General features: G+C 38.5%; 1 protein-coding gene across 1 annotated transcript; it reads right to left on the bottom strand.

Annotated features, from left to right (window-relative positions):
• Positions 1 to 823: 823 nt before the first annotated feature.
• Positions 824 to 14,858, bottom strand: ACADL (acyl-CoA dehydrogenase long chain; the record flags this gene model as incomplete). The annotated part of the gene is made up of 10 exons (XM_010176470.1): positions 824 to 1,026; positions 2,864 to 2,950; positions 5,088 to 5,215; positions 7,372 to 7,485; positions 8,734 to 8,835; positions 9,519 to 9,683; positions 10,595 to 10,661; positions 11,635 to 11,799; positions 12,253 to 12,390; positions 14,697 to 14,858. Coding segments are annotated over 10 exons (1,222 nt in total), but the record flags the coding sequence as incomplete, so codon positions are not given.
• Positions 14,859 to 15,414: the final 556 nt, after the last annotated feature.

Below are 15,414 nucleotides of genomic sequence, written 5' to 3'. Positions count from 1 at the left end.
CCTCCGCGGGGCGCGGCCTGAGGGGGCCGGCGGCGCGCGGGGCGTCGTCCCCTTTCCCGAGCAGGGCCGTGAGGGGGGGAGCGGTACCGCGCGCCCCTCAGGGGCGGGGAAAATATAACCCCCAGTTAAAAAAAAACACCAAAAACCTTTTTTAGCATTTTTGTCAGGGATAAACACTTGGAAACATCTGAAAATATTCACCAGCATCACCTCCCCTCTCCTCAAGACTCCCCCTCAGAGCCCTGAGGTGAACAAGGGCCCGGAGTGAGCCTCCCAGTTCCCCCTGGGGCTTCAAAGTAATGCAGACAACCCCGATATTGCATAGAAATGCTTTATTATATTTATTTGAACAAAGTAATTAAAATAAGGCATTCTGGGTTATATGTAAACATAGTGGTCAGTCAGCCGTTCCCTTCCCCTACTGCGGAGGGGCTGCTGAGCAGTGAGGGAGGCGATAGGAACAGCAGAAAAGTTTAAAGTTCTGCTTTGACACTGTGATATTTCTCAAGTGGAAATACAATTCCAAAGTTATATCAATATTTAACTTTTGTTTATTTGTTAAGAACATGGCTTCTCTGGAGAAGAGCTGCGATTCTGAAAAGCAAGAGTTGGATTCAATACGATGGCATCCAGCCCAGAAGATTGAGCTACCCATGATGTTCCAGACACAAAAACTGCCTTTCACTACCAGAACTTCTGGAACCCAGAGAATTACTGTGTTGTCCAAAGATATTTAAATTGAAAGTTCATTAAATATTAGATATCCTGCATATGAGCATACTGTTGTTACTAACATTTTTTAAAATAGCGACGCTTCCTTGAAATAGTATGATACACCACATCTATTTTACTTACATTCTGATGTCTGATTTTATGTCATATATTAATATAAAAGGACTCTGGAAAACTCTTCAAAGTAGTAAGCATCTGCCCTACTTGTCACTGACAATGTCTCTAGCAATAAGCTCCTTCATTATTTCATTGGTACCACCATAGATTGGCTGAACACGGGCATCCACGAAAGCTCTGAGGGGGGAAAAAAACAAAAAAAGGAAATATTAAGAACAATTCCTCAGAATGGGCATTCAACCAAAAGCAAAAGATATTAAGTTTTATTTTTGAAGATCCCTCTTTTCCAAGTATGCTATTCCCATTTTCAAAGAGGTTTCAGTTACCTAAAATATTTCACTTTTCCAAGGTACTGTGCCAAACTAGGAATCTGGTCAGCATCTCTTCTTTGTTTTTTTGTTTACAGTGGAAAGCCTCCACTATCCCCTCTAGTTAAAAATATAAAAGTTCTATAAAACCAGACTCTCAACCACTTTCTGCCCCCCAATTCTTGTTCCCTCCTTTCTTAATGTCACCTGAGCATTAACTCAACTCCGGACACCAAAGCCCCCATGCACACACCACTCACATCCTGCCGAACAGCACACCTGCATGAACTGCAAGACCCAGGTGCCTCCTTGTGAAAAAACAACTCCTGCAGAGCCAAACTGATAGTTATCGTGGTAATTTGCTCTACTGCCCTGGCCTGTCTGATCCTGTCCAGAGGACCGCTAATGGTGCTGTCAGTTCCTTCTTTGACATGGGACTCAAACACCTTGGGAGGAAAAGAAAGTGCCAACTGGTTTCACATCAGCTGTCTACAGCCTTCTACTGACACCAGCTCCAGCTCCATTTGGGCCAGCAGCCGAAAAGCTGCCTGTAGCCAAGCCAATTCCATCCTTGTGCTGGAACCGGCCCCAGTATATGCACAGCTGGTGACAGCACACAGGACAATGACAGTGTATTTTTCCATCTTAATTCTGCTTCATTATACAGAGCGCAGCCCAGGAGCAACGCAGCATTCTCTGGAAACATGCATGTTGCTGAACCACAGGGATAATAAAACCCTGTATGGACAATTACTGCACACACAAATAAGCAGGGGCTCGAGGACACCATGAACAGGGCTTGCTGGCCTCCCTATTTAGTAAGATAGGGTACAGAACACTCACAAATTACACACATTAAAAACACGCAGGAAAAAGTTATTTTAGAGCAACATTTCGTACTCTTAATGTATTTAGAATTAAAAAAAAAAATCTAAACCTATTCAGTTAAAAAGATTAGTTTAACTTACCTGCTTATGACAACTGTACAGCAGTCCTGGTTTTGCTATTTCTACTATCAGATTACCCCCTCTTTTTTGTTTTTAAATAAAGACAGCACCATAAACTCCACATAGTATGGCAAATGGCATGTACACAAGAGGAAATATCTTCACAGATAATACACAAGGAAATATATAAAATAATAACTCCACTAATGTCCCTTAATTCATAAAGTAAGCCAAAAATTGGGAATGGCATATTCTTCTTTCTATATATACATATCTCTCAGGTTTTTCATTTAAAAAGGTGTAAAAAAAGCTCAATGTAGCCAGTCATGTTCTTGACTAGGCAATTTGTTATTTTGTGGTATTACACAAGATTTAGGCTGACCAACATATTTTCTTTCCTTTGAACATATGCATTTAACTTCAGATAAAACATACAAACTAGCTCTCCTGGTTTTTATTTTTAAGTTGCTTCTCTGGTTTTTCAATTAACATTTTCTTCTAGAAAAGAAACTTCTATTTTGTTAAAAAATAGATAATAATAGATAATAATTGATCAACAGCTTATGAATTATTTGGAGAATCAAAACAAAGTCTTCCTGCAGACATCTGTACAGTAGATTGCCCTTCAATAAACATGATGAGAAAAAGAACAGTAAATCAGTACTAACACAAAACAACTGACAAGTACACGTAAAGGCAGTGCCTCATTTTACTTTGCTGGTAATCTTTCATCATTGAAGTCTGAAATGTTACACTTACTTTGCAATTTGATACTCCCACATGTACCCCCATCCTCCGTGCAGTTGTACACACTGAGTAGCTATGCTGTTTTGGAGATCAGAACACCTTCAAAGGCCAAAAAGAAATCTGTTTTTAGAAGGATGTTATGCTGGGAAACATTACCAGAGATACAGATAAATTAGCAAGACAAAAATCTAACCAAACTTTTTATTCTATATAACTGATCTTAAATGCTGGCCATTAAGATACTTTATACCCCAAAGGACTTTTTTCTTGCCTCATAATTGGTAAGAAATAAATACTGTTCAATTCAATGGATTAAAGATTTGTTCTCCTTATGGAGGAGCTTTCAGAGTAGGAAAGCTTTCAAAACAGACAAGCTTGTTTACCTTTCTCACAGGCCAAGAGACTTCTTTTTTAAAGCAGGTTGATATAGTGTCTTTTCTGACCAAATCCTTTAGCTTTGTTAAAAATTAACAGCATCCCAGGCTTGTCCCACACACCCTAGCAACACACCAGGATGATCTTTGAGTATATCCATCACTTGGGGATAATTTATTTTCCTCAATAGACTTTATAGTTTTAAATTCTAAGAAATACTGTCATTCTTAAACAGAATTGCTCACGGCAAAATATGGATTTAACTGTAAAACAAGATTTTAACTGCACTGGAAGTTCAAGCTAAAGTTAAAAGACATGGAAAAAACCCCTTCACTTTCTAAGCGTACAACTTTCTGAGTGGCAACAGAAGTAAAGAAAATGATGACTCAAGTCAATTGCTTCTCATGCATGAATGTAAGAGACCTTTTCTCCAAATCACCCCTCTCCTTTTCTCAAAACCATCCATCCCCTCATCCAGTTAAATCCTTACAGTTTATTATACCAACTTTAAGTCTGCAGTGGTGAGTTTCTGCAACTGTCTTTCCTAAATATATTTTCAAATTAATTTAGGTATATAATACAACCTGTCACCGCAAAATAAAACCTACAGATCTTTCATCACATATTAGGAAAGAGATCCACAAACTACGTTTTAAAATCCTTCAAAGCCCTAACTCAAATCATTGACTATACAAAAGGTTTGAAGTAAAATTAACTGGAGATAGTCTCCTGGAAACATTAGGGAATAAAGCAGCCCGACATTGAAGCATTTTCTATATCATCTAAGGTAGTTTTATGGAGGCAGTCACAGGAACTCCATTAGGGAAAGGGGAAATAAACAAGTTGTGGAAGGTGGGGAAGTTTCAAATGCCTCACTTGGGGAAATTTGCTGAGGCACTAAGTCTACATATCTGAGTTGGCACTAGTTGTTTCCTCCTCCTTGAAACTGAATGCCTCTGCTTATGTACCTGGTACCTCTAGGTAATCAGTGCCAGGAATAGCACTCAATCAAAATCCTTCCTTCCATTGTAAATATTCTCTCTGCATTCCCTTAGTATTCTCTGCTCATTTCCTCTATACTTATTTTTTAAAGTCTAGAATCTGAAAAATCTGTGCATCTTCCATAAAATTATTTTTTCATGTCTGATGTGATCTTCTCTCCCACCTTGGCAAGCAAAATAAAACTATACAAATTCATTAGATGCTTCTACTCATCCAGCTTTCTCTGGTTAAGCCTAAGCTAACAGATAACAGCACCAAGTAGGGGGAAAGAGGAGGAGTTCTGGCCAATAAAGGAAAGTACTGTTTAGTCTCAGTTACAGCAATAGCTGTAGCCGACTGTTTCTGCCCAAAACCAGATAGCTTCAAAAACTGGCTGAGCAAAACAGTCATTGCTAAGTAACATTAACTAAAAAGTATCTTTACCAGCCTCAGACAAACCTATGCTTTTAAAAAAACCAAACACTCCCTCATTAAAAAAACAAAGAAAAAAAGCAAAAAAACCACCCAGCAATTTGCTACAGCAAAATGTAAATGTTTGTCTAAATACCAATGAAGTACTCACTTTTACTTGAAGCTACAGCTGAGTCCTTATTTGTTATTAATGGAAGCCTGTTTTAAAAGTGTGCTATTATTTTGAAATTGATCTGTTTAACCAACACCAGTTTTCAATGTAACTAAGATTTTTGTTGACTACACGATTGAAGTTAAAGCTAGTGGTCTCTATTATAAGCTGATAATACTGTTATTAATCAGAGAGTCATTTTAGCTTTTCATTAGATCTGAATAGTTCAGTGTTTTTATCTTTAGACTCCTGTCAAGATCATGCAAGTAACACTTCCAAATTACTTTAACCACATACCAATACTTTGCCATAGAAGCTGTGGAGGAGTCCAGACGTTTATCTGCATGCAGCTGCAAACAGTTGTCCATAAAAGCTCGTCCCACGCAAATCTGTGTTTTCATTTCTGCCAACTTGTGCTGTACCGTCTTATTTTGGAAGTGGATAGAGGAGGCAGAGGAAAGAAAAAGTAGGAGTAGCACAGTTTTTAAGTGACATTTGAAGTTGAAAATGGAGCATTTTCTAAAAGGATTTCTGTTAGAAATCATCATTTCAAACAACTTTGCCTCTGTGTATCAGAAGACAACTTACTTTCCATATGATTATATCCTTACCAATCTTATTACAGAAGATTACAGCCCTTTACTTCTCAAACCAACTCAAAACATGACCTTAAAGAGAAAAACCCTAAGGACCTGAAAACAAATTCCTAGAGAGCGCAGAGTAGGAGGCACTGGGTGCTCTGTCACTCTGCTCCCCCTTGCAGGGAAATATCCTTTCACTCCCTAGAACCACCAATTTCCCCAGTTATTAGTAACATTTCCTCACTTACCAGATGCATTTTTCTATGCATTCAGTTCTTCAGATTTCAAGTGATAATTTGAAAACTTTAAACTAAGTATCAGAAAGTTTTTCAACACTGAGTTCCATCACATGGGAAAAGTTTCTAGATAGAAGAGGTAAAATCCACTGCTAAGGTCACATAAAACCAGACCAGGCAAGTGTTTAACTTGTCTTGTAATTCTGGTAGGGAGGGGATAAAAACACCACCCAGAAACAAAAGTTTTTTCTGATCTCACAGTTCTAACACTGTATATACAAAGTCTTCCTGCTTCTCTTGACAATAAATGCAATTGACCAGTCTACTATTATTACAAAGAAAAGATTTTATTTCAAACACCATCCTGTGGCATGACTAAATGAATTAGGCAAGGCAGAGTTCTAATCAGAAAGGATTTTTGATTATATGCACATTATAGTAATCAGTAACAAAAAGGAAACCCAAGAGGTAGGCAAGAATGGATTATTTTGGCAAAAATAATATACTTCATGAAGTTTATTGGCCACCTGGTGGTTGGCAGTGGGTTAGCCTAGAAAAGATTATTTTGGTGGTCTCCGCACAGTGAACTACTACAATTAGGAAGCATCCCTTACCTACATGAAAAAATATGTAAAATGTATTTCTTTTGTTAAAATTGCACATTGCACATACAAAGTTCCATCTGGAATCATGGATTTCTGAATGTTAACTTTAAAAGCAGATGAAGATCATGATTTCCTGAAAGATACCTAGCATTCCAGCCTCTAAAGTCACCAGTTCTGCTGCTATTCACAGCAACTAAAAATTTTATTTTGACAAAGGAAGTTTCAAGACTTTGAAATTGATTTTTTTTTTAATTATTTCAGAAGTATATTAAAAAAAAAAATGGCAGCCAACATCCTCTGACCCATGAGTCACTTCTGTCCCATAAACCAAACATCCAGGAGCTTGGTCTGCTTCAGCCCTACAGCTAATGTGGTTTTCAGGAAAATTGTAACATTGCAATACTGCAGAAAGCAACATCTGTTTTATGACTGCAACTAAAGAGCGTAGGCATAAACGTCTCAAAACACAATTAACTGCCACTGTCAAGAGTGAGATACGCTCACAGAGAATGACCCAATAGTTTTATATGCAGACACTTAAATACCCAGCTAGATGGTAGCTGAGGAATCTCATTCCAACACCCATAAAGCTGAATACAAACACTTCTGCAGGGACTCAGGCAGCAAGGTCACTGCCTGGGAGCTCCCACCAGCATCAGCCTCAAACTTCATTTTTCTGCAATCAATTATGTGCAGAGAAATGCAGTACCTGCACATGCACCAAGCTCTTCTGCAGTCCGTAGGATTCCAGGCAGATACCGAAATACATGCAGGTGTGACAGACCCTGTGATTAGGATCTCTGACAATAAAACACAAGCCTATGAGCAACAAGGTAATTTTTCTGCAGCAGCAGCAAGAAGCCAGTATAGTTACTGCTTGCATATTTCGCTTCCAAAAGCGGCACTGCTGGGAGGTATCTAACTGAATTGTAAAATACATAAAGGCTTTTGTGGTTTGGGGGTTTTTTTTATTATTTTTGTTTTTCAAAAATAAATGATGAGCATGAAGGCAAAAAACAGCCACAGTCCAACAGTGAAACCTGTAAAATAGTCCTTTGAAAACAGCCCAGTGATTTTCATTTGCTCACTATTTCACACACACAGATGTAAAGCAAATGCACGGTGCGATCTACACACAAGTCTCCCAGTTCAAACTCACCTGCAAGTGTGCAATCGTCTTCCCAAAAGCTTTTCTTTGTTTCACATAATTCCTTGTTTCTTCAAACATGAATTCACAATTAGCAAGAGCCATATCAGCGATCAGCAGTCTTTCCTTTTGAAACACAAATTACAGAATCCAGCTGAATTAGTCCTACATTTCTCCCTACCAAAATGCACAACTGGGACACAGATGTTCAGTGTGGTTCATTAAGGGAGTGGGGCAGAAGTCACACTAAGTAGCAAACCAGACACACTGCATTACTGAAATTAATGAGTGGGATAAATGCCTTGCTGCCTGAAGCTCACTTTTAAGTCTTTTCCAGGGTAATGTTCTATCATGACTCAAAAAATAGCTACAAATCAATCACAGGACTCTTACTGACCGAAAAATTCACATCTAATTCTGTTTCAATTATTGGTTTTCACTGCTCAGTTTAAACAACAACTGCATTTAACAATTTCAATAGGACACCTCTAGAAAAACAAAACCTACAAAAAAAACTGACTGTTTTTGCCTTCCTCATAACATGTTGAAAATCAGAAACTAAGTACAGGAAAATTATTTCTATCACCATTGAAATCATATGATGCATCACACTGAACCTGTTCATGACTGCATCTATTTCTTTAAAGCAGTCAAAGACTTCCTTTGATCAAGTATCATATTTACTCACAGTACCAAATTAAATAAACATGATACCTACCAAATGAGGCAAATGAGGCAAAGTCGTAGTTTTGACAAAGCACAATCACATTTTGAAAAACCACATTGTGTCTTTGTCCTCCCAAATAATTCCAAAACTTTGTAAACTAAGTCATAAACTTACTTCCACCAGCAAGGTGTTTTGTCAACTAAACAATTTCTGTACTTTGCTATATGGATAGAGTTCTTTATATCTTTAATAAGTTTATACTGGTAGAAGAGCAACAACCAGCAGTGCTTGCTTCTTTCTTTAAAGAGAATGCCAAACGCATCAGAGACCTCCACACTGTGTTTAATTTACTAAGCAAAGTGGTTCCATGCTATAAGTATAAAAGAAAACTGTGGTGTGTTCTTTTAAATACATTACCCTCAGGTTCTTCAATAGCTGGGTTGTTGATGAAGAGATCTGGCTCTGAGCTGGTAGTATATCAACATTTTCACCATTTCCCAAAGAATTGCACTTTTAGCACCAGGAAGTGTGTATTTCAGTTAAAAAGCAGCAGTATCAACACAATGTTGCCTACAGACATCCTGATTCTCAGCCCAAAGTGGCTCCCCACAGTATATAAAATCCTCAAGATGAAGGCAGATTCTTGCAATGACAAAACTCGCCTCTGCATTCTTCCTGCGGACAGCAAATACTCTCATTCCTCTTACCTGAGGGAGCTCTGCCATCAGATAGTAGAAGCCTTTGTTCTCCTTTCCAAGTAAGGCACTGGCTGGCAACCGTACATCTTCAAAAAACAGCTCTGCAGTGTCCTAAGAGGATTTTAAATGTAACAGTTTATATTCTGACCTTCTCATCTCTTCATTCCATTTCTTTTGCCCCATTTTTTTCTTGCTATTGTACACTTTAACTTGAAAACATGGAATCATTTAGGTTGGAAGGGTCCTCCAGAGGTCACCTAGTTTATCTCCTACTCAAAGCAGCTCCAGAAAAGCAAGCAGCTGAGGGCCTTGTCCAGTTATGCTTTCCAAAGCTCAAAGATGAAGGCTCCATGACCTCTCTGGGCCCCTGTTCCAGTATCTGTTCACTTTAATGGTGCATTTTTTTTTCTTAATATCTACTTGGAATTTTCCTTAATGTAACTTGTGTCACTTGCCACTCTCCCTTTCACTGTGCTCCTCTAAGAAGAATCTGGCTCCACCATCTCTACAGCCAACTGCTAGGTAGCTAAAGACAACAATAGGATCCTGGCCTTCCAGACATTCTTCAGAGTAAGGAAATCCAGCTTCCTCAGCCTCTCCTTGCACATCACATGCTTTGGGCTTCCACAGGCAAGCTCTGCATACATACTTTTCATGTATATCGTCTGTCCTCTAAACCTAAGAACTAGAATAGCACCACAGTTCCAATTTATATTTACTTAGCTAATGCCAGGCATTAAGTGGATTTAGATTTCCTCCAAGTCTATTACGTGTTAGAAGTTGTATGAACTCACTTGAGCTTTCAGGCCAATTTTGTCCAGCTTGCGTCCTTTGATGAAACCTTTTGTTCCATTTTCCACCAGAAAAAGGCTGATCCCATGAGCAGGAGACCGGGCCTCCTGGTTTGTAACCGCAACCACAATCACTACATCACTCATCCAGCCATTAGTGATGAATACCTGGAAAAAATGCCATTTGGAATAAAGCAACAAGCTACGTGAATAGAAGTTATAGAAGAGATAACAAGCAGCAGAAAAATTGCATTGAGACTTTCACAGGTGAACTGAAAGACAAGGTTTAAGCGTCCAGAAGAATTTTAAGCTTTAAGGTTTCTGCTTTAAGTGTTTTGGAACAAGTTCTACTAAAGTAGGAATTAGTTTGAGAAGTGTTGTGTGGGTCAGAAGCATGAAGTTAAAGAGTGCACAGATCCGTTTGTTTTGTCTGTCCCATGGTAAAGAAAGAATATGGTATCAAATGTAGGTATTAAATGAACACACAAGGTTCTCTTTTCTAGAAGTTAAATTAGCAAGGTATAACATGCAAAACTATTGATGGCTCCTCATCACAACTGCTTATTATAATCCTGCAGAATGACTCATGAACCTGCCAAAGCGATCCACCTTCACTCCAGCAAAAGAAATGAGCTACAGCTTACATTATGGTAACACAAGTTTTTACTTAGGCCACAGAAGATTTCACAGTGGTAGTATATATATTTTGTTGTTCAACCTCAGTATTGAAAAACAGCCCTGGTCCTGCTTATACTATGCAGGATTTTTTTTCTTCCCCTTTTCTTCCCAGTTTAAGGGAAAAAAAGCCTTTTGATAGGGTTATTTAAAAGCTACAAAAAGAATCTACTCAAGTCTTTCCATAAATTGGTCAATATATTGCCATCAATAGAATTATCTTAAGTAGAAAAAAACCAAACCAAAAACCTAAGTGGGGAAAAAAACCCCAAAACATAACCCATCAAAAAAAAAAAAAAAATAAAAGGACTAGGGAGAGATCCTAATAGTGGTGCACATTCTCCACTGTCTAAATGCATTCAGTTCCCAAAGCCTATGAGTGGTATATCCATCTGCTCACTTACCTTACTCCCATTAAGAATCCAGTCATTTCCATCTTTTTTTGCATATGTTCTTATTCCCTGCAAGTCACTAAAACAAAATTCAAAAGGTCCTTCAAGAAACCACTCCAGAAGCTGCAATTTGTATCTTGAATCCTACTCAGTACAAATTAAGGTAGATTTTATACTGCACAGGCTCAGTAAAAACACATACCAGGACAGCAAAACGTGGTGAAATGGCTTAGAGTGTAACACAGAAACCACAAGCACGCTGCAGAAAGGGCTGATAAATCTATGCAATTGTGCAGGAGCATGAGGTCCCATTTTAACGTATCTGCTTGTGGAAGCTGGTGTAATACAAGTGCTAACACCAATGGATCAGCATCCCCTTAACGCCAACATGCCTTAGATGTCAAATGCCAGACAAAATCACACCTTCTAAGCAGGCTCAACTCTATTCAGAAGGCTTTGTAAGAAGCCACTGGTAACATCTAACATTTGTAGAAGCATGACACCAACATGCTTCTACATGTTGGTGTCATGTTGGTTTTGCTCTTCACCTCTTCCTCGCTGTTTTGGAAATGGGCCAGATGAGCTGTGTCTACTCCAAACACGTGCTGTCTGCCCTTCAACAATGATGAGCAAGGAGGGACATTCCTCTGCTTGAAACGATTCAGAGGAAAATAAGGTGTTCTGTTCCACAACAGCTAATAGTAAGGGAAGTCCTCTTTACTGAGGTATGTAATTTTCTCCTGACTTTTATATTAAAAGTATGTTCACGTGACAAGCAAGTCAGTAACTATAAACTCAGACTACAAAAGCAAATACAAAGCATATTTGCCCACAGTGGGATGATATAGAAACAGATTCTGAGCAAATACCTTGAAATGACGAAACTGTAATAAAGTAATCTGTAAGTAACAGGTTTTTTGAGGTTCAACCTAATCTAGGATATTGTCTAGTCAACAAAATGACCATGTAACCAGGAGGCTCAGAATTCTTTTCACTGATAAATCAATAGACAGCACATAATGTTAAGACTATTGCTTTAATATTGAGCTTACCTGCCAGCCCCGGGTTCTGTCATGGCAATAGCTCCAATATACTTGCCTGCAACCATTTCAGGAATGAAACGTTTAATCTGTTCTTCAGAGCCATAGTTTGCAATGTAGGGCATGACTATATCCGAATGAAGACTGAATCCTGGGCCAGAACAGTTAACATACATCCTTGGGGAGACAGAGAAAAAAAGAAAGAAGCTCAAGCAGAAGTATTAGAAAGATTTAAACACTGAACTTTACACAGTTACAACAGACCCAACAATGAAGAAGGCTCCACCACACAGAAACCTCAGACATCATCTGAGCTTCTGGCACTTGTATTGTTATTCATAGAACATACTTTCATAGCCGAATGAGAGTATAACCTACCAGACTAACTAAAATGCTTCCCCCAGTTATAAAGTCCTAACAGTGGAGCACAATGACATTTGTTACTGAAACAATTATCCAGAATACTTAAAACAGCAGGGATTTACATATGTCTAAACCATCACTTTCATTAGAAAGATAACACCATTTTCTGTAAGGAAACATACTCTGCAATGAGGACATCTTATGGAAAAAAACATAGTGTCTCTTGTTAATATCACTGAAATTCTTCCTGAAGCATCTAGTACTTACTGCTCCTCCCAGACCACGGCTGAAGAGAGAATATCTGCTCCGATGCCTCCATGTTTTTCAGCGATAGCAACACCCAGCAAACCCTGCTGTCCAGCTTTTTCCCAGAGCTCCCTGCTCACCTGGCCATCCTTTTCCCATCTGCAAAATGAACACAAGAACAGTCACACACTAAATCCCCCATACGCTACTGTTTATTTGTCATGGCTGTTGCTTCACACTCGAACACCCACAACCACATTTCATTGCATAGGAAGAGACTTTCAGTCTCACCAACAGACAACACGTAGGGTACACAGACGACTATATTTCACAGCTAAGAAGTGATGGTTTAATAATAGATTTTCTATTCTTCAAGTCCACAGCTGCCACTGGCATTACAGGGGCACCAACGGTATAACAAGTTTGAACTCCTGCTTCCAACATATAATCTCACATCCCTTTAAGGCTTGTTATGAAAAGCAGCGCTGCCTATTGGTCTGAGTGCTAGACTGGTATTTAGGAGATTTAGCTACAACCATCTGGATAATTACAAGCAGGTCTTTTTCTTCCTGATACTCCATTTTCCCCACATACAAAATTAGCATAACACATCAGTATCTTTTGTAAAAGATTTCAACCCTACCAGTGAGAACTGCTTTATAAGAACCACGTGTTAACACATTCATCACTTCTATATAAAAATCAGTCCCTGTAGACTTATGACAAGGCAGTACTGTATCTTGGTAAATTATTGCTTCAAGGCGGCATCAAGTTTGTAAATAGATAGCTTTAACACCACAGTGATCACTTATTCTTGGAAAAATAGTGCCCCTTTATGGAGTTTGCCAATTCAATAGAAAGATGGATGGCCATTAATGGCCTAGCCTTTTTTTTTAAAAACCACAATTTTAAAATTATATGGTAGACAGATTATATCAGAGACACTGATTATACCTGACACATCTGTATGCAGCAGAGCTATACCACTTTATCCACAGATAATCAAGTATCTTATCCTACAAATTTAAGCTCATTTCCAGAGCTTTTCCTCCTACACTGGAAATCTTAAATAAATCTCTCTCATGACCATCTTTTGCTCTTCCTCCCGCCCCTCACCCTTGCAGGGCCACTCCTGTCTCTACTTCATCCATCAACAAAGCTTCTCCTCCTCACGATAATCCACAACTGCACTCAGTGATGCCACATGTCTCTTCACGTCAGCCCAGCCAACTAATATACTATGCATGAAGCCTCCTCGTTTACTTGAAAGGTGGAAGAGCAGATTGGTTCATAGGTTGCTGAAGTGATGCAAGAACACAAGTCCAACTTATTCCAGTCTCTCTAGAAAATCTTTGTGTCAGGAAGCTAGCAAACAGGATCTTCAGGAACCTTGAGCAGAGCCAGCACCTGTTCACAAACCTGCACTAGAAGTCATTCTAACAAAAGATGAAGGAAAACATCTGGCTTTGTGCACAGAATCTGATTGAACAGTGGAAAAGCATACTACTCTGAGGTCACAGTTTGAGGATAAAAAAAATAGTTGGCAACAACTCTGATGTAAGCTGTTTCCTTTGCCTCCTGCTGTTCATTTCTGCCTCAGAGCCAGATCACCCCACCCACTCAACTGTGCCATCTCAACTGTTTGTGGACACACACTGTGAGCTGCATCATGAAATTCATCTAGCAATGTGATTGAAGAATAAACCCTGCACTACCCCCTGGTGTTTTTGCAGGAATATTTTTCAAGTAAAGTAAAAATTGCTTAAGACACTACTGCAGCTTAATGCCCTCTGTTAAAAAATATGTTCTGACTGGATTTATTTTCTTTCCCCAACTATAACACAATTGGATATAGATAAAATAAGGGCAAAAACCACCCTCTAGCTCTAGTTCAATGGAAGCACAACACTTCTACTCTGTGCAGAAGACTACATATATTTCCACAGAAGCAAAAAAAGACAGAAATTTAAACAAAGATATTTTGTGCAAGTTTCTTGGTAATACATAATCCAACTTATGTGTACTGTATTTAAAAAATCTACTGCAATGTAACCTAAACACAATGTCAATACTTCTTTGGATGACAGCAGTATAATAGCATAGGAAGTGAATTGTCTCCCTAACTCTACCCCCAAGATATTGGTGTCAGAATTAATACCTACAAGCTGTGATACTTTCACTGCAACTCTGCAAACTGCATTTGTCTGCCTAAGACAAAGATGCTAGATTGCCTACACTGGAGCTCAAAGAAGGCAGCAAATTTTGATTATATGTGATTTTTTTTTTTCACATTTGATTTTCACAGGCAAGTTTGTTTTAACTGAATAAATTTGAAATAGAAAGCTTGTAAATGAAAACAAATATCCTGTTTATCTTGTCATATTAAGAGTAACACCCCAAAAAAAATATTTTTGGGGAAGAACGTATATTATTTGGCAAACTAGAATGTTTAAGACATATCTTACTGTGCGTGAAAAGGCAGCACTTCTTCCTGAAAGAACTTCCTGACACTCTCCCTGAAGATATCATGATCTGATGAGAAGATCCTCCGAGTGCCTATATCAACCAAACTTTTAGCAGAAGATGGTTCTGGGCGCTTTGTGCCATGCTGTTCAGTTTGCAGAGGACTGAAAAAGATAAGTGAAAGCATCTGTTAGGATACATGTACCCCTATTTACACAAGAAAGGAAACACCTGTGTTGTTAAACATAGTTCACATCCCAAGTCTAGCACACTGTTAGGTCCAATACTCACAATAAATATAAAGACAAAACATATACTGAACTTCACTGGGTTGTGAAAGAAGGTAAAACAAGACTAGTTTGTCCTTAACACTCCAAATAAATTTAAAAGAATAATAATACATGCATAGGTAAGAGGATAGTTTCTGTTCATCAGAGATGCTAAAAATCATCACTGCCTTCTCCCCACGCCACACAACCTCCAAAATGCAATTGGGGTCAATTTAAACTGAGTGGGTAACTTTTTGAACAAGTAATTTTTTAGTGTTTTTTGTTCATTCTGTACGTGCCCCCGAAAGTCCCAAAACTGAAAGTCCATTATACTGAAAATTCACACACTCAAAATAAAAATGACTACAACATGGATCTGCGCACTCAGAAGGCTGTATTATACTCTGCATTATCACATATATCTGCATAGCTCTAACCTTGAAAATAATAC

This window comes from Antrostomus carolinensis, unplaced genomic scaffold (genome assembly GCF_000700745.2).
Source record: "Antrostomus carolinensis isolate BGI_N321 unplaced genomic scaffold, ASM70074v2 Scaffold45449, whole genome shotgun sequence".
In the NCBI taxonomy this organism is placed as follows: domain Eukaryota; kingdom Metazoa; phylum Chordata; class Aves; order Caprimulgiformes; family Caprimulgidae; genus Antrostomus; species Antrostomus carolinensis.
This window is presented reverse-complemented; position numbering and strand designations above follow the sequence as displayed.